The sequence below is a fragment of the Symphalangus syndactylus genome, chromosome 16 (assembly GCF_028878055.3).
Source record: "Symphalangus syndactylus isolate Jambi chromosome 16, NHGRI_mSymSyn1-v2.1_pri, whole genome shotgun sequence".
NCBI lineage: Eukaryota > Metazoa > Chordata > Mammalia > Primates > Hylobatidae > Symphalangus > Symphalangus syndactylus.
Genome location: NC_072438.2, coordinates 81,628,292 through 81,647,271, shown reverse-complemented (window position 1 = coordinate 81,647,271; position 18,980 = coordinate 81,628,292). Strand labels below are relative to the sequence as shown.

The 18,980-nt window shown below is 33.6% G+C and overlaps 1 protein-coding gene across 5 annotated transcripts in view; it reads right to left on the bottom strand.

Moving 5' to 3' along the window:
* Nucleotides 1–1,554: 1,554 nt before the first annotated feature.
* Nucleotides 1,555–18,980, bottom strand: part of CDH12 (cadherin 12) — a 1,055,333-nt gene continuing 1,037,907 nt past the window's right edge. For all 5 annotated transcript variants that reach the window (XM_055246743.2, XM_063619573.1, XM_055246745.2 and 2 more), the window contains 4 exons: nt 15,497–15,618; nt 11,210–11,327; nt 6,254–6,505; nt 1,555–2,892 (listed from right to left, as the gene is read on the bottom strand). In XM_055246743.2, the coding sequence (XP_055102718.1) occupies nt 2,393–2,892; nt 6,254–6,505; nt 11,210–11,327; nt 15,497–15,618 (992 nt within the window). In that variant the 3' untranslated portion in view covers nt 1,555–2,392. The remainder of the gene's footprint in view (nt 2,893–6,253; nt 6,506–11,209; nt 11,328–15,496; nt 15,619–18,980) is intronic.

The window sequence follows — 18,980 nt, the reverse complement described above, 5'->3', positions numbered from 1 at the left end:
TCTGTTAAGTCACTCAGTCTGTGATATTTTGTTATGGCAGACCTAGCAAACGAATGCAGTGGTGTGGCAAAAATGAAAGCCGGATGTACTAAAAAGTATTTAACAGTTTGGTGAAAATAAGATCTACCTATTTCATATTTTTGTTCAGCATCTCAGCCATGAGGTTTGAAATGACCCGCCCGTCACAAGTTTTCTCCATGCTACCGTTGCTTCTGCTAAATGACCTCATGCAGAGGCAGTTAGATTTCCTAGCAAAATGCAAAATGCAGCAATTCATGATGGGAATCTTTTTGTCTACCAGAAGTAATCTTGCATAGTAAGCTTCTTCAGGGGTTATGTATCACTCCATAGCAGATCATGTTGCTAAGGCAAACCCCAAAATTGTCCTAATTTTTCTCTCCAGGATGGTTATGGCATCACCAGCTTTTAAAATATGTTATGTAAATACTTTCCCAAACATACTATAAATTATCACACTACATCAATATTATAATGCAGTTCTTGGGATAGACAAAGGTAAAATTGGGATGGGATGGAAGAAAACAAGTTCAACAGCCATTCCTAAGAGGGAGAAAATGAGAGTATGCAACTGGGAGATATCAACAATGAAATGGGGAATACGAATTCAAATGCCCCCATTGCCACAGCATAATGAGTAGTCGGATCATTTTAAAGGATGCATTTATAAATGAATAAGGGTGAATATGATTTTCTTGTGTTGTCTATATTTCTGCCTGTTTTTCTCATGTGTGAATTTTTAGCTTCAAAACCTTGCAAATATTAAACATATTTATAAGTATTTTATAAACCCAACTAGATATATTGACCATATCTTCAGGATGGACCCATAAGCAACTTTAATTTTTTTCATATATATAGTGTCAATATTACAGTAGTCACTTAAGTAGTTACCATATTCACATAAAATATATTATTTTATAATTAGTTTGCATCTTTTTATGTTTTCCGAGCTAGGATGCAATCCACTTGAAAGCAATGTATGTGAATTTAGTTTACTAATGTGCTTATAAAATCTAGTATTACTTAGAAATTTGCATCAAATTAGAAAGTTCTTTACACGGAATTTGTAAGGGATAATTTACCTTAAGATTTTTGTAGATGAGAGAACAAAGAGGTAACTATGAGCTCCAATATAATAATGGTGTTCACAAAGTTGAAGTCCGTGTAAGTAAAGTAAGTATATCAGCTGCCTGAAATTGAATTTACGTTCGTTTTAGGATTCAGTCATTGGTTTGAACTTTTTTAAGTCCCTGATTTTTTATTTTTTTCAGTAATGTATAACAAATATTTTAGACATCTTATAAATCCATCCTCTATTATTTGATATGTATTTTATTTTTGCTGCTCATCAAAGAATCACTAGATTGTGAGAAACTCTGAGAAACTGTATAATGAATTTCTCTTTCCATGCTTAAATGAATGGCACTTTTTTCTTCTAAGAATTTTCATAGAAACACAACCTGAAATTACATCCATGACTAAAAGCTGAATCTGGTGACTGTTAAAACCAATTTTCCACACACCAGTACAATATTAAGCAAAATGAATATTTATTTTAATGTGTAATTTGAGTCCTGAGGCCTCTCTTTATAAAGAGGAATATTTTTTCTTTTTTTTATTTAATTTTTTTGGAAAAGAAAGTAACATTTTAATGAACAGCTTTAATGTGAACTAATGTTAAGATCAAACATCGTCTCTAGAATTCGGGACTTACATATTGAACTTGATATTTTCATGTTTATTTCAATTTCTGGAAGGATAGGATAAACAAATATGTTTCAGCATACAGTTTAAAGAAGAAAAAGAAAACCTTTTGAATTAGAAGAAGGTGGAGATCAGAAAGTGTTCTTCTTTTGTTCTCAAAAGGAATGAGGAGAGTCAGAGTGTCACTATTGCTTCTTGACATAAAGACGGTGTCTTTGTTTTATGTCCTCTTTATCTCTGAATCCTGCAATACCATCACAGCAGAGTGTACTGTACACCACTTTAAATGATAAGAGTTTCAATAGGCACTTTAGTGGAATTAAGAAAAATCTAACACTCTTCCACCGTGATGCCACATAGCTATCTTCGTTCTAGGTTGTCATGTCAGTAAATTGTATTGAATAGGCCTGAGCCTGTCTCAGTGCGATTGTGAGAAAACAAAACAACAAAAGCAAGTGCACATTATAGGATGTATCTCGTGTTGGCAGAATAAACTGACAATATGATTAATTTAGCAACTTACTAGAAACCAGGTAATCAAAGGAATCTCGTCCCAGAAAGTCTGTGTGTGTGTGTGTGTGTGTGTGTGATTTCTGTTAATACTTGTGTTTCTTTTTCTTTTTTAAAAATCTCCCCTCTAGGTTGTACTTTAGCCTTCACGACTCCCTTAAGTGACTTTATCAGGGTTATAACTCTCTTCTTCGCCAAACATGTCTGCCAGGACTTTAAAGCGGGGTCCCCAGTCTGTCAGGTAGTCGTAGTCCTGGTCGGCTTCTGTGGTGAGAGAGTCTATAGAGCTGAGGGACCCTGCCACGGACCCACTCCCTTCGTAGGCATATGTGGCCAGTGAATCGTACGGTGGGGCAGTTGGGTCCACATCATTTTCCTGTAGCCTTTGATGAATGAAATCCCTAATGTCTGTGTTATCTTCCACGGGTGGTCTCTGACGAGGTAAACAGAGAGAGTCTGGTTTTATATCCCTGCGAATTTTGTTCTCCTCAATCACTTTTGGGTTTCTCAGAGCCCCGATGTCGAAAGCCTGGGTATCTTCCTCCCCACCTCCTTCATCATCGTAATGGATGACGTTGTCTCTGATGTCTTCTTTAGAGGTCATCAGGGTGTCTTTTTTCTTCTGCCTTCGCAGTGCTACATACAGTACAACTATGGCTGGAACAAGACAAAAATTGCAATTTGAGAATAGAAAGCAGATAGATCGGCATTTCATCTCTCCATAAAAATTAAAAATGATTAGGGGTGGCTGAGTTTTGTTAGTGACCTCCTGTTACTTTCATAGTAAACACACTATAATCAATAGGATCATGCATATGTTTAAATTTTGAAATTGTAACTAACAAGAAACCACAGCAAAGTTATTCACAAAATAAAGCAAGTATGTCTTTATATTAAAGTATTTTAGGGTCAGGTAAAAGTGTGTGTTGCAACAAAGGAAAAAAGAAAATAATAGTTCCTCCACTCATACAGAAAATTGTAAGAATTAATATGAGAAAACTTGAATATTATCATCCATAAATAAGACTATCATTCATTGCTAACTTCCCAATTGGAACATTCCTAATTTTAAATTAGAAATTTATGTTTCTTATGTGATAAGCCCAAATCTTCACTGTGACCATTATTTTTAAAGGCAATAAATAAGAAAGAGAGAAGTAGAGGAAGTAGAGGAAGGAAGGAAGGAAGGAAAGGAGGAAGGAAGGAAAGGAGGAAGGAAGGAAAGGAGGAAGGAAGGAAGGAAGGAAAATGTAAGGATCTTAGTTTTATAAATCTTACAAACTAAAGCATTAATTTCAATTCTGTGTCCTGCCATATTGAGAAAGTTTTTAAATCAAGTGCCTAGAATTCAGGTTACCTTCATGAAACAATATTATTTTAAAATTGTTAATTTATGTACTTTTATTATTAAAATCTCTCTTTATTCCTAGTTGATTTAAAGCTCTCCACTAAATCAATGATGTTTATTTCTTCTATGCATGAATAGGCACAGACACAAATGACGATGTCAGTGTTTGGCTTTTCTTGTCATGATAACCCTTCTCCTCCATAGTGGTGTCAATAGGTGAAAGCTAATGTGTGTTTGATGTACCATAGCAGAGTCTGGAAGACACCTGTCACAGAATTATAAAGTAGAGAAGAACGCATAATGATAAAATTTCATTTATTCTCTCTTCCTCCAAAATTAGAGATGGACCAATTGGAAGGAGAGAGATCTCGGTAGAGTTTCTGTACAGTGGGCCTTGGGAGATGTTTAGCACCCTGCACTCCTCCCAAGAGTTTATGGAATCTCAGAACAAAGGACACTATTGTTTGTTCCTCTACTGAGTATGTGAGAGACTGCAGACCTCAGGGAGCAGCCCCATACATAAAATGAGTTCAGAATCACCATGGCTGAGAAGGAAACTAGCTGGATGTGCCTGAGGTCCATTTAAAAGGGACCCAAGCACCATAACTTTCTGTTCTTCCTCTCACCCCACAAAGGATATGAGAAGGGCTGAGAACAAGCTAGCGGACCTAAAGGAGTGTGAGATTGCTCAAGGAGGTCGAAGATTAGATGGATTTTTAAGCAGACCCTATGGCAGGACAAAGAGTGTCAATATACACTGCTGTATACCAAAAATTCACAATGCCTAGAATAGTGCTGGTGCTCTGTGGATGCTGTGGAAGTATTTGGATAAATGAGTGGCAGGTGGTAGTACATGATAAGGATGACCTGAGCAGATTACTTGCTACAGTGTATGATGGCTAAAGAGGCCAAAGGAGAACATCCAGAACATACCAAGCCATGTTAGGTTGATACTGTCGACCCAAATAACAAAGAGAAAGAGTTTCTCTGAAATTCAATATATTTATTTGGAAATAGAGTATAGCAATGGGAATGTGAGTGCCATAGTAAACTATGTGTGTGTTCAGGAGATAAAGGAAGACAAAGGTTTTCAAAGAAAAAAAACGAGGAGGATACATAATTGTTTTAAATAATTATCCTTGACTACAAAGATTAATAACAAGGGTGATGCCAGTCCAACATTGGACAGGCAGTTGCTGGGCAGATGTTCTGGCAGAAGTGATTTTGTATAAGGTTGTGATGGCCTTTGTGTGGGGTTGTGATTTTTACAGTCTTTTTCATTATCAAGCATATAAGGGCGAAAACCCTCTCTCCATGGTCTTCCCTAGCTCTATCTGTCAGGGTTTTCTTAACATTAGTGACTCTGTTTTGATTCTGACAACTTTCAAAATATAGGAATACTCTAGGACTCAGCTACAGGAGAAGAGAGGCATATGAGAGAGAAATGCTTCATTTGATGTTAAACATCTAAATGATCTTGTTAAATTTCAGATGTGAAAATATTACTTGGAATGTGTCCTTAAGGTTTATATTAACACAAAAGATGCCAGGGATAATTTATTATGAATTATATGGATATAAAGAATACTTTGTTTTGCACACCAAAGTTTCTCATGTGGAATTAATATCTACACCATGCCAACTGGACTAGAATTTCACCCTCTACGTCAGCATGAACTTCTGACTCGGAGTGCTCTCCACAAGCTACCATATAACGCGTTACTCCGTGCCTTACATCTTACTAATTATTTTTTTTTTCTTTCCTAGCAATAAAGTCAGGTGTCCATATTTGTCAGATTATTTTTGGTTAAACAGTAAATATGCATACATAATTTGATTCCACAATACCCAATTGTATATCTGTTGTCATTTGATTTTAAAGGAATGAGGCGTAATAGAAAATCTCTCTCTACTTTTGTCAATCTGACAGTGAATTAATAAATGGAGAAGCTGAACAGAGTTGATGGAAGAGAGAACCTCCTAATAGGTTTATATTCACTCTCACAGAGATATTACAGAATACATTTACTTCAATCATTTTGCTTTGGAGTGTTTCCAGATATTTTAGTCTGTTCTGTTCTAGTGGGAATGGTTAGAATTTTGATGTAAGGAGATGCAAGAAAGCGGAAGAATTACTTATGGATGGCAGTTTAAACAGAAAAGACAAATTTGAGGATTACTTTACATTCTGTTTCTTTCTTTCCTCTATCTTCCTTTCTTTATTGAACTGGAATTTGAGAACCATTGTTCATCAAGTATAGTTTTTAAAAGATGACATAGTCTCTTATTAGACAGCAGCAATTACTAGGATGTAAAACAAATTGAGAAGTTGCTGTAAATGGATATTTATTAAAGAGGATTTCATTGTGACAAGGGTCACAAACTATTATTACTAGAAAATCTCTTAGGTCTTGAACATATTTTTGGTGTTTATTTGATGATGTTATTTATTTATCCCCAATAATATATATCCAAGAAGTATGAAATAGAAAAATAGCATTAATAACAATTTAACTCAATACACATAGATTATCTTCTAGCTAGGTATGACATGTCAGTGAATAAAAACTTGTTTACATGATAAATTGAGGAGAGAGATAGACGAGAGAGAGGGGAAAAAAAGAAAGAGAGAGCGAGAAAAAATTAACAATGATTAATATTGAAACCAACCTAAGAGTATAACAATGCATAGTAGAATTGCAATCAACGCCCCAGTGCTAAGTCCTACAGGTAGAAAAATTGCTTCCACATTACAAGACAGGATGGTGCCATCAGAGTCACATCTACAGACTCGAATAGTCATTGTGTTTGTGCTGCTCTGGACAGGGTAGCTGCTGTCTTCTATTATAACGGGGAGGAAATACAACTCTTGCTGCCTGCGGCTGTATCCATTTCTTCGGGTTTCAATCCCAGCTGTGTTGTCTACAAAACATGACATTTATGGTAACATGGTTACTATGAGCTTCACTTCAAATCTTTAAGTTGGTATCTGCTCAACAGTAAGAAACTCTTCTTGAATCAGGAAAATGGATTCTTATTTTTTTTATTTCTTTTCACATTATGAAAACTGCCAAAATATAATCAAAATAATCATTAGAGGAAAAATAAACATTAATCTTGTCTTGTAGAAGAATTAAATTTTCTATTCAGAAAGATTATGGAATGCTTTACAAGACAGAAAGTGTGTTAAATTGATCAATTTTTTTTCTGACATTGCAATCTCATTAAAAAATAGTTTTGTAAATAGTTTCATGCATAATAGAAAATATTACAAACTATGAATCTGTAAATTATCTCACATAAGAACCTATTCTTTAAACGATATTAAAACCAACTGACTATTTTAAATTAAGGATTTTTCTATCTACATGTTGTATATGTATATATTTATAAATATATGTTATGTATGTTTCTATGTATGGGAATACTTTCACCTCTGCATATCAGCTGGAATAAGAAACATGGAAAGGAAAATAAGATTTGTTAAAAACATTAAAAATTGCAAACACCTTGAACTATAACAATCACTACTTTAATATAATTTAAAAAGTAATTCATTATAATTCTGGTTAATTCAAAAACAATAATATTTACTTGCAATAATGAGAGACAATAAAAATTACTACTTTTATATAAATGCAATTAATACTTCTATCGAAAGTGCTTTTTTGAATGCATTTGCTCTTTTATTTCTACACAAATAAGCAGAAATTGTTTTATTCATAACAATATTTCATTTGTGTGTCAAAGTAACCCCTAGACACGCTTTGTTATTTTTAGAAATGTATCAATATGTAGTTTATTATATCTATGCATAATACTTGAGAATAAGGTAAGATAATTTTAAAAAGTGTATAATATATTACAATTGTGCAGGTCTGTCACAAATATGTTACTATTTCAATCAGATTTCATTTTTCTATTGGTAGACTTTAAATTCAACAACTGAAATTGAGGCAGGTTCTTCAGCAATAGGAAGCACCAAGATGAGAAAACTTTATAGGATATGATTAGGGATGAACAAATGGATATTAATTGAATCAACATTTAAATCTTCAGCAATTGATGGTTGAACACTTGAGTCTGCGGAAAAGGAACAGGCTAGGAATAAAGTTCATAATCTGAGTGAAAACGACTAATAGAAATAGAATCTCTGGTGTGTCTGCACTTGGGAGGAGGTAGGGATTTGGTATTCTTGAACTCAATGTATGTGTCAAATGGCAGCCTAACCCTTTTTAAAATGTTTATTTTCAATTTATTTATTTTGGGATGGAGTTTCACTCTGTCGCCCAGGCTGGAGTACAGTGGATCAATCTCAGCTCACTGCAACCTCCGCCTCCTGGGTTCAAGCGACTCTCCTGCTTCACCCTCCTAAGTAGCTGGGACTACAGGTGCCTGCCACCACGCCCAGCTAATTTTTGTCTTTTTAGGAGAGATGGGGTTTCACCATGTTGGCCAGGCTGGTCTCGAACTTCTGACCTCAGGTGATCTGTCCATCTTGGTCTCCCAAAGTGAGCCACCGCACCCAGCCCAATTTATTATTTGTTGAAAATTGACCATAACAAATTTATTGTGATGTCCATAGTGAGAAGAAGAAGACATACTATATTTTATTTCCTCTCTAAATGCTTTCTTTTCACTAAAAATACCTTACAAATCTAATTCATTATAAAACAAGGAACATGGCAAATGGCACCTGAAATTTTGTGACAAGTACATGTCTAGTCCATGAGAAAGCACCCTGCTATGAGGCGGTATCATCTGGTTTCCATTAACATGATCAATCTGAAATAGCTCTTTCAGCAAAGATACATTGTGGAAAATAGTCAACACTTCGGTTTGGTGAATGATGTGACTATCTACCTAGTTGCTGAAGCCTATGACCTGGAAATCTATTTCGTGTTATTACATGATATACACATATTGAATCTAGGGTATCTATCATGAAGTCTTATCAATTCTATTTCCATCCACTTGTCTCCATCCTCACAGTCAGTACCCAAATCTAAGGCTCTCACCCATTTACTGCGATGACATCAGAACTAGTTTTATCTCCCTATGATATATTTTCCATGCTACATCCAAGCAGATTTCCCTATAATGTAAATATGAATATGTTATATTCTTGCTTAAACCCTTCAAAGACTACTAACATTATTGGTTTAAGTTATCGCCTGAAATGGCTTCTGGATAGGGTCCCCATATGGTCCAGTTTGTCTTAGACAGACCTATTTTATGTGTGCCGCTGTGACATAACATTATAAATATTTCCAACTTTTTTATAGGTGTTTCAGTTGTTATGATAAAATACGTGGTCACTCTCATTATAAATAACTTCAAGATTGGACTGCTGTTTCACTTGCAGCCATTTCTCACATTGAATATTTTATTCAAACTCTACTCAACTTCCTTCAGTGATAAAATGTGGGGACTCTGATTTTGTAGAGACTCTGATTTTCTTTGCCTAATCATTGTAGCAAACTAATCTCCTCAAAACATCCTCTGATTCAGTCATCATCATCACCATCTCAATACAATTTGTTCACTTGTTCTATATGCATAGAATTTATAAAAATTTATCTTTTTATTATCGGGTTATAAAATCAGGTGTCTTGATGATTATTTTAGAGAATATGGAAACTTAGAGGACATAAAATACCCAAGGTTACAGACCTAATAAAGTCAGAGATACTGACTGATACTCAACCTTAATATTTCTAATCCATTGTCCTTTATATTTTTGTAATGGTTGTAATTGTAGCAGATGTAATAGCATTAGCAGTAGTAGCAGCAGTAGGAGTGATGGCAATAGTAGTGGTAGTAGAAGAATAAGTGTACACCATGCAATACTTCACAGCCATAAACAAGAATGAAATCATGTCCTTTGCAGCAACATGGATGCATCTGGAAGACATTATCCTAAGCAAATTGATAGAGAGGCAGAAAACGAAACACCATATACTCTCACTTATAAAAGGGAGCTAAACTTTGGGAACACAGGACACAAAGATGGCAACAACTAACACTGGGTATGCCAAAAAGGGGGAGAAAGGGAGGAGACAAAGGGTTAAAAAAAACTGCTTATCGGGTACTAGGCTCACTACTTCAGCAATGGGATCATAGAAGCCCAAACCTCAGCATCATGAAATATACCCATGTAACAAAGTGCTAGGATGCAGTGCTGCACCTGAATCTAAAATTTTAAAAAGTAAAATTAAATTTAAAAAAGTTTTATTCCATATCACGTTAAATAATATAGTCCACATTTAAAGTATAATGTTTCTATTCTTTGCGGGTAGAATTTTTTATCTGTAATTGTTAAGTGGCTTTTTTTTTAATGACTAGAGTTTCATTTACACTAATGTGTAAAAACAGATTTTACACAAATTTATTTTTAAAGAGTGTCATTCTTTCCTTCCTCTTCATTAGTCTATAAGTAGCAAATTCTCATTATAAACTATGCAAACCATGTCTCTCCCTCCCTCTAACTAAATACATAAATAAAAGTGTAAGTGTAACCATGCTGGCATTGGTGGTGGCTAAAATGATATTGATGGTAACATGTTTTAGGAATTTTGTTAAGGCTTTGCAAATATGATTTTATTTAATAAAAAATATTATGAGGTTGACTTGATTTAGTAAAATTGTATACATTAAGAGTCTGTCATTTTTGTAGTATGGAACAGAAATGCAAACCTATGTCATTTCAAATATAATACCTGCATTCCTTAAATTTATTTTTTATTTTTTATTTTTTTAAACTTTATTTTAGATTTGAGGGTAACGTGAAGGTGTGTTACATAGATAAACACGTGTCATGGGGGTTTGTTGAATGTATTATTTCATCACTCAGGTATTAAGGCCAGTACCCAACAGTTATCTTTTCTGCTCCTCTCCCACCCTCACCCCTCAAGTAGACTCCAGAGTTTGTTGTTTCTTTGAGTTCCTAAGTTCTTATCATTTAGCTCCCACTTATAAGTGAGAACATGCAGTATTTGATCTTCTGTTTCTGCGTTAGTTTGCTAAAGATAATAGCCTCCAGCTCCATCCATGTTCGTACAAAAGACATGATCTCATTCTTTCTTTGGCTGCACAGCATTCCATGGTGTATATATACGTACCACATTTTCTTCATCCAGTCTGTGACTGAATTTTAGGTTGATTTGACTGAAATTTAGGTTGATTCTGTCTTTGCTATTGTGAATAGTGCTGCAATGAACATTTGTGTGCACGTGTCTTTATAATACCTGCATTCTTAACCTGTGCTGTACTGTGTGTTATTCTAATAAAACAGTTACTAAAGAGCTCCCTGTTAGTAACTATAAGTAATGTGCATTTGGGACAAACGATATGTTTAAAACAGGGAAAGCATTCAGTTTCCCAGAGAGTCTTTTATTTGCTTGACTCATTGAGAGACTGTCCAATTTACAATGCAAGCAACCTGCCTTACTAGACAGTGTATATAGATTAAATAATTTACTACTAGGTACAGAATTTTGCCTTTCTCATACAAGGATTTCATATTTTATGAAATTGAGTGCTTCAAAGAAAAGTATTGATTCCTCCCTTTGTGCCTTTTTACAAAGATACATGATAAGAGGTAAATTTTTCTGTGGTTATACTTACTTCTGAAGTCACGAACTGTAAAATTTGGTTTGATAGCAGCCTCAGGTGATAATCTAAAGGAGAATTGTTGCCCAGCAGGTGAAAGATCTCGGTCTGCAGCACTGACTATCTGAATTATCTGAAACAGAGTAGAGATTAAACTTGAAGTCGGTCATCAGTTTCAAAGAGGACTTTACACATCAGGCTACTCAATGTATTTAATGAAGCATGCAAGTAGACAGAAATGGCACTTTTTGAATCAATACCAGTAGGTCAATTATTTACACATAATGTTTATAAACAAATTTCTAACATTTACAGGGAATAACTACAGGCACAATTACAGAACATGGGCTAATTTCAAACTGATACCTGCGTGAACTAAAAAGGTAACCAGCATTAAAAATTCACACTAATAAGCAAAGTAAAATTAAAATGTACTTGCTTGCATTTTAAATTAGATGAAATAAATGCTCTCTAGCCTGAATATGAAAATGCTTACTGAAAACAAAATCTCTGATTATCTAAAAGCCCTTGTGATAGCAAAATTTTAGTATGAGTTATGTTTTGTAACAATGGTTCTATTTTCATAAATAAATAAAATGATGACAAAGAGAGATACAAAAGCTGTATATCTGCTTTTGTTATGTTTTTGTTCATTCGGTAGGAATACAAATTGTGTTTTCAAAGAGTTTTTAAAAGAGTAAGCACTATCATTCCTGTTACAAAATTTTTCCTAAATTGCTTCCATACATTGTGTATCTTACAGTTAAAAGCCTTGTACTTCAATAAAATGCCCTTAAATATTTGGAGAATAAAAATAATTTCTGAGAATCAACCTGTGAAATTTACAATCCATTAAATAGATAAGCAAGTAAGAATGGCTTTGAGGCATTTATTTATTAACATATCCAATGGCTGTGCATCAGACAGAATTTCAGGAAGTGTATGTGAGAGATGACAAGGGCAGAGAGTTGGCCAGATAATCATGCTCTCAGACTACATTTGAATCTGCAAGAGGACGGCTCTAGATTTCACGCACGATATCCTGGTCCCAGTGTGTAAAGCATGCGTCATGCGATCTCACATTGATGCTATTAAACATGAGATTCAGTTAAAACCCAATCTGTGACTATGATCTACTTTCCTGTTTATCTGCACACACAGAGAAATAGACAGATGATAGATATGTAGGTAGGCAGATGGATGGATGGATAGATAGATAGATAGATAGATAGATAGATAAATAAGATAGATAGATGATAGATGTCACTGGACCTTGGATATCCAGTGCAGTGTTAGTAATTTCTAATTTAACAAATTAATTGGTCCTCTCGTATGAATTTTGATTTCTTGTCTTAGTGTGAATTAGTCACACAGACTCTATTTAAGCTATAAAATTGTCCTGGGGAGACTTTCATTATTCAGCACCAAAGTCTAAATCAATGAATGTGGCAACTTAGTCAATGAATCACCATATAGACCCTGTGAAACCAACTTTCCTTCACTTAGACCAATGTCTGCAGATCACTCGATTTCATTGATAAAATCTCTATATCTTATCCCGGGACTAATACCTGGCTGTCAAATTTTGCTTTGTTTTCCTTCTGTTATAAACTAGCAACATTTACTAAATTAAATGTATAACATCAAAATCTATCAAGAACATAACTAACTCTAGAATAAAGAAAAGCCCTTTAGAACAGCATATAGATATAAAGACTTTGTTATAGACTGGCACTTATCTGGAAGTGTCGCTTAGAAGTCCCTGCCCCGAGGAAAACAACTACCATATAAATCTTTACTGATTTACATAGCATAATCTTTCCTCCTTTTCTTATTTTTTCAGAATAAATAGATGAAATGTAGATGATAGATAGGCAGATAATAGATAGTAGCATAATCCAGGAGAGACAGTTCCTATGCATAGTTCTTAGACTAGGGGCAGAATGGCAGGGTTCAAAAACAAACAGAAAATATATACATTTCTCATATATTACAATACATTACAATTAATTACTCATATATTACATCCCTGAAAACTCAATGGACATTTCAGGGTTATGCTTTGTAGAAAAGTGTGGCTCAATTGGACACAAAAAGCCCCAGAAATATATTTTAGAATAAGAGCCTCTAAGAGTCCAAGATATTCCTCAAAATTTTGTTCAGATATGAAAAAATAACATTGATTTCAACTAACTTCCTTTTCTCAACTCATCAAATCCTTTAATTTATTGGACAAACATAAAGCATTAAATGGAGCTCTATTCCCAAAGGCTTCCATTTGGAGCATTACAAATGAAATTCTAATTGATCTGAAATCACTAATATCCTTAATCCCCTAAAAGCTAAAGAACTGGCTTTTTTTATTTGTCTTTGTTTAGTGAGGCATCCTGAAAGTAGAAAATTGCTAACTTGAGGAATTTTGGTAAACCTCTTCAAACTCCCAAAACAACGAAATCAGGTTATTTATTCGGGCCCAAATATTTTTGTAGCATCTAAGATTTCAGAAACTAAAGAAAGCTGTAGGCTCATCCCATGTAAATCGTGGATGCACTTAAGGTGATAAATTTTAAGTGCATTCTGCACTGATCCAAAATTACGGATGCAGATTTCTTACTTGAGAAAATATCACAAAATAATTTATGATGTCAGAAGTTTAATGAGTCCCCAAATTATCAAATGGAAGAGTAGAGCAGCACAGTCTACTAGAAGTTTCCATGGTTATGAAAATACTCTGTCTGTAGTCACCAAAATTATACCTACTCGCCACAAATTGAGCACTTGAAATGTGGTTAGTATGAATGAGAATATAGTTTTTAGTTTCATGTAATTTTAATTTTATTTTAATAGCTATACAACTAGTAGACATCACAGGCTTAGAATTATGGGACAAAGGTTCTACTAAGTGATGTAAAGCATGGAAATTGAAAAAGATACTAAAGATTAAATGATGACTTTTTTCAACAAAAATACTGTTTTAAATATCAAGACTCATTTCAAGTAAGAACTAAAACTTCAAATTTACTTAAGTGAATAGATATACTATTTAAAGGTGATCAAAAACTAGAGCAAACCAAAGCATACCAAGGCATTTTCCATTTGGAATGTAGATCCACAATATTAGATTAAACATATTTTTGTTTCATGACATAGTCTTTTCATATACCCATGCCTGATTCCCTTTCTATTATTCCTTTATTCATTCATAAGACTTTAGGAGGAAAAAGAGAGGAAAAAATGGCAACCTACCACCACCTAACATAAAACCTTTCACAATCAGTTTCATTAACTTTGTGGTCTTCTTTCCTCATAACATCTTCCCACAACTACATCTTCACAGAATAATATTAACTTCATAAGAAAAATGAAAGTCAGACATTTAAAATAACCCAGATGTTCTCCTCAAGGCCACCAGAGAGGGAAGCTTTGCATTTTCAGGTTAGATTAAAAGATTTGTTGTGCAACTAATACAAGCACACGAGCAAAATAAGAAATATACTGGGAAAATGCACTCTAAAGTGGCTTGCTTACTGGCTTTACAGTCACAAGTTCTTTAGAAATTTGTGTGTGGGGGCTGGGCGCGGTGGCTTATGCCTGTGATCCCAGCACTTTGGGAGGCCGAGGCAGGCAGATCACTAGGTCAGGAGATTGAGACCATCATGGCCAACATGGTGAAACCCCGTCTCTAAAAATACAACTGTCTCAAAATAAATAAATAAATAAAAATAAAAAAAAAAAAAGAAATTTGCGGGTGCATCACTTGAGGTCAGGAGTTCGAGTCCAGCCTGGCTAGCATGGAGACACCCCATCTCTATTAAAAATACAAAAAATTAGCTGGGCATGGTGGCCATGCCTAGCCCAGCTACTTGGGAGGCTGAGACAGGATAATCGCTTGAACACAGGAGGCGGAGGTTGCAGTGAGCCAAGAATGTGCCATTACACCCCAGCCCGGGTGACAGAGCAAGACTTCGTATCAAGAAAAAAAAAAAAAAAGAAAGAAAAGAAAAAAAAGAATTTCAACAGTAGGAGCATAGAAAAACATAGCAGAATCCACAAGTGTAGGCCTTTAATTATATAAAGAAATTTCACTAAGCAATTAGTACTTCATCCATGTGGTATCACCTTCACATCCATTCATCTATATCATTAATTCACAAGAGTTTAATATATTTTATAGTTTCTTTTATGAAAGGTCTGATTCAGAAAAATAAATATATGTGTGTATATTCATGTCTCGACTTATAACTTAAAACGCATGCATATGGTGGGTCTTTATACACTCAAGAAACAATATTTATAAGATACCTGTCCTGGCTTGGCATTTTCACACACGGCTGTCTCATATGGCACAGATATTTCTGGAGGAAATTCATTTACGTCTAAGACATTAATCAGTATATTGACTTTGCTGGTTAATAAAGGGTTACCTGTTAAAAACATATAAAGATAAAAGATGATTACAAAATCTGGTCAGTTATTGCTTCTACAATAAATAGTATTTAAATTTAAAAAAATCAGCCTTTATATAGAATGAAAAAAAATCCTTCTTCTTATAGGAAATTCTGGGGGTTCCAACTACAAGATGATAAAAGAATCCTTTTTATCTTTAGAATTCAATACCAAAGTAAGGCCAACTATTTAATTGATATTTTAGCATAAGTGTAGCCCTTTCTAAAAGAATGACTTAGCCATCGTACCAGGGTTAGTTCACAGAACCAATCTTTACCAACAGTGATATTTTTCCCCAGATAAAAAAATTGTCTATGTTGTACCCACATAATGAAAACGTTATTGGTTGAATAATCTACATATTTAAATGACTCACTCAAAATGATTCCTCCTAGAAGATTCCTCCTGAAAAGAAGAATTATAACAAAAAAAAAAAAAAAGGGAAAGAAGGCTCTTTATAAATGAAAAGTATTAAACTTAAGGAAGTAGAAATAAGAAATGGATTATGGAAAGCTAGTATACTTCCTTAAATTACTTGCTGGTGATAAAAAAGGAAGTAATAAACTTTTATGCAATAACTTACTTCTTCCTACTTCCTAGTATCAGAAAGACTGTCAGTTTGACAAGATGCCTCTGCCAAAATCCCATCACAGGTTTTGGACCCAACCTATGGATTATTATCTGGATCTCTGTCATTTACTGAATAAAACTAGAAAATAATTAAATAAACCAATAAAGCATAAAATAATGCACCTGTTCGAACTTGTGCAATATACAATTTTACCTTATGAAGTGTTACAGATTGATAAACTGTTTTGCTGAAAAGACCTCTTGCCCAGAGGCAGAAAGCTAGATGAATGGGGAGTTTAGATCTAAACTCAGGATTACAAAAATCCAAAGACCATGTTTAGTCCATCATACCTTCTCTGTTGATTAGTTTATGAGTTAAACTCTTCTGCAATGGCACCAAAGACTTATTCTTTTAGACATCTATCTAGAATACTTCAAAGAATGCATAAAAAATCGTTCCACATGACTGATTTTGAAAGGTATACAATATCTTGCTTAGTTAAAATTCATTTAAAAAATATATAACAAGCATTTGACAAAATAGCTTTAACAGCATTCTCATATTCACATATGACAGCGAAATTCGTTATTTGTACCAATACCGACACAGATAACATAAATTGCGTATAAATAGTATGTTCTTATAATACTGGGTGTGCTTATAAAAGGTAGATTAATAATCTTGGAGAATTATTCAGAAAGTACACATTATATAAAAATTGATATTGGTCACAAGCTACTATCTTATTTGATAGAAACTGTTTGGCCCGGTTTTCACAAGTTGTTTCACCTTTCTTCAACTCAGGTTCCTTGTATGAAATACATGGTTTTCACAGGCCCTGCTTCATAGTGCTGTTGCATTAAATGAGATGGTATTTTACAAGGTGTTTGATAAATTTTGGTAAATATCATTACTCATTACCATTTATACTTTGTGGAGATGATCAAGATCTGTTTCTGTTATTGCTATCCATTAGTTACATAGTATAAAATATAAATAAAAGTCAACAAGTTGGTTAAACTAAGCTTACTTTTCTAAAGAAACTGTAAATTATAAACAACAGCAATGCCCAATGCCGAATACTTTAGAATGCTTGCAATGTACAAATATTCAAAAGTGCATTACAAACATGAACTCATTTAGACTTTACAGCAACTATGATATAGGCATTATTTTTATCTCCATTGTGAATGTGAAACTCTGAAGAGATGAGGATGTAACTTTTCAAATATCATAAGTTGAAAGTGGTAAGGCTAGGTTTTGATTCCAGCTGTTCTGATTCCACAGCTAATGCTCTTAAACTCTATTATACATTAAGCTTTAGACGAAAAAATAAACCACTTGGACAATTATATAGGTACTTACAAGAAGACAATGAATTCATTTTATTAAGTTTAGTAAATGAATGTGAATAACTTAAACTACTCAACATCTGGGCAATGTAAAACTCAGTTTCTACTTTTTATTTCACATGGTATATAATGTATGAGTCCTGCAGCTACATGAAAAGGAGAATGTCTTTTTTACTTTTTTTCAGTATTACAGTTTTGTTTTATGAAGTTGGTGTGACAATGGGATATCTTCCACAGGGGACAGGAGTTTTCCTAGAGATTTATTTATAATATTAGAAAACGTTATTAAAATGAATTTAGGCCTGGTTTATCCATCAGAAATTAATTCTCTTCTGCTAGTTGTAAATTATTTTCCATCCTGCAAAATAGATTCTAATATCTGTTATGAGTAAATTGTCCCAAACTTATTCTTAATATTGTAATTTTTTTATTAACAGTGTTTCCCCAAAAGTACTATTGGCATTTTAGCTATGACAATGTTTTGTTGTGTGAAACTTCCCTGAGCACTAGATATCCTGCAGGATATCTAAATTTCCTAAAGATTAAATGCCACAAGGCATCATTATGGCAATAAAAAATAAGTGTCCAAATAGAGAGAAAATAACAAAAAAGATGTTTACGTTGTTGAAAATGAGCAACAAGTTCATCTGTTTAATAATATTACTCTCTCCTATCATATATTTTCAAAACTTTCCATAATTAAACATTAAGAATGTCACCTAATATTTTTAAGTGGCCGTTTAAGAAGCAATAACGTCTGTTTGAGAACTACTGTACTCAAATATGAATTGAAATTTTCACAAGAATAAATAATGCATAGGAGTAATACAGCATACTTTATATAGAGAGATATTATACTAAATTATTTTGAAAAGTAATGACCTATTTACTTACTGACTCATCTAGTATTTGGGGCAGCAGCGATGAAATTCATTTAACTTTGATTCAGCATGAGTATTATTATACAATTATTTGAAAATAACACTATATGGAAATTAGTTACTGTTGAATACTTATGAAGGAAATTTAATTATGAACCTAGTAAACATTAAATAATCAAAGTCTTACACAATTAAGTGTTAAGTTCCTAATAGTGAAACCATTTAAATTCCAATTATTATTGTTCCACATTGCCTATATTTAATAGCTAGTTACTAATTTGAGGCTCATATCAGATAACAAAGAAATAACTCTATGTTTGTCCCTTATACTTTCACAATGCTTTGTTAGATCTTCCTCTCTCTATCTTTCAATAATATCGGAGTCAGATTCTATAGCATTTTGAGTCTATTTGATTTAGAACCTATTTCATTATTAATATTTTAAAGTACAGCTTAAACTAAGAGAAAAAAGGAAAATAATAAATTACCTAAATCTGAAATGAATTCATTACTTCTCATTATAAATGAAATAAAAA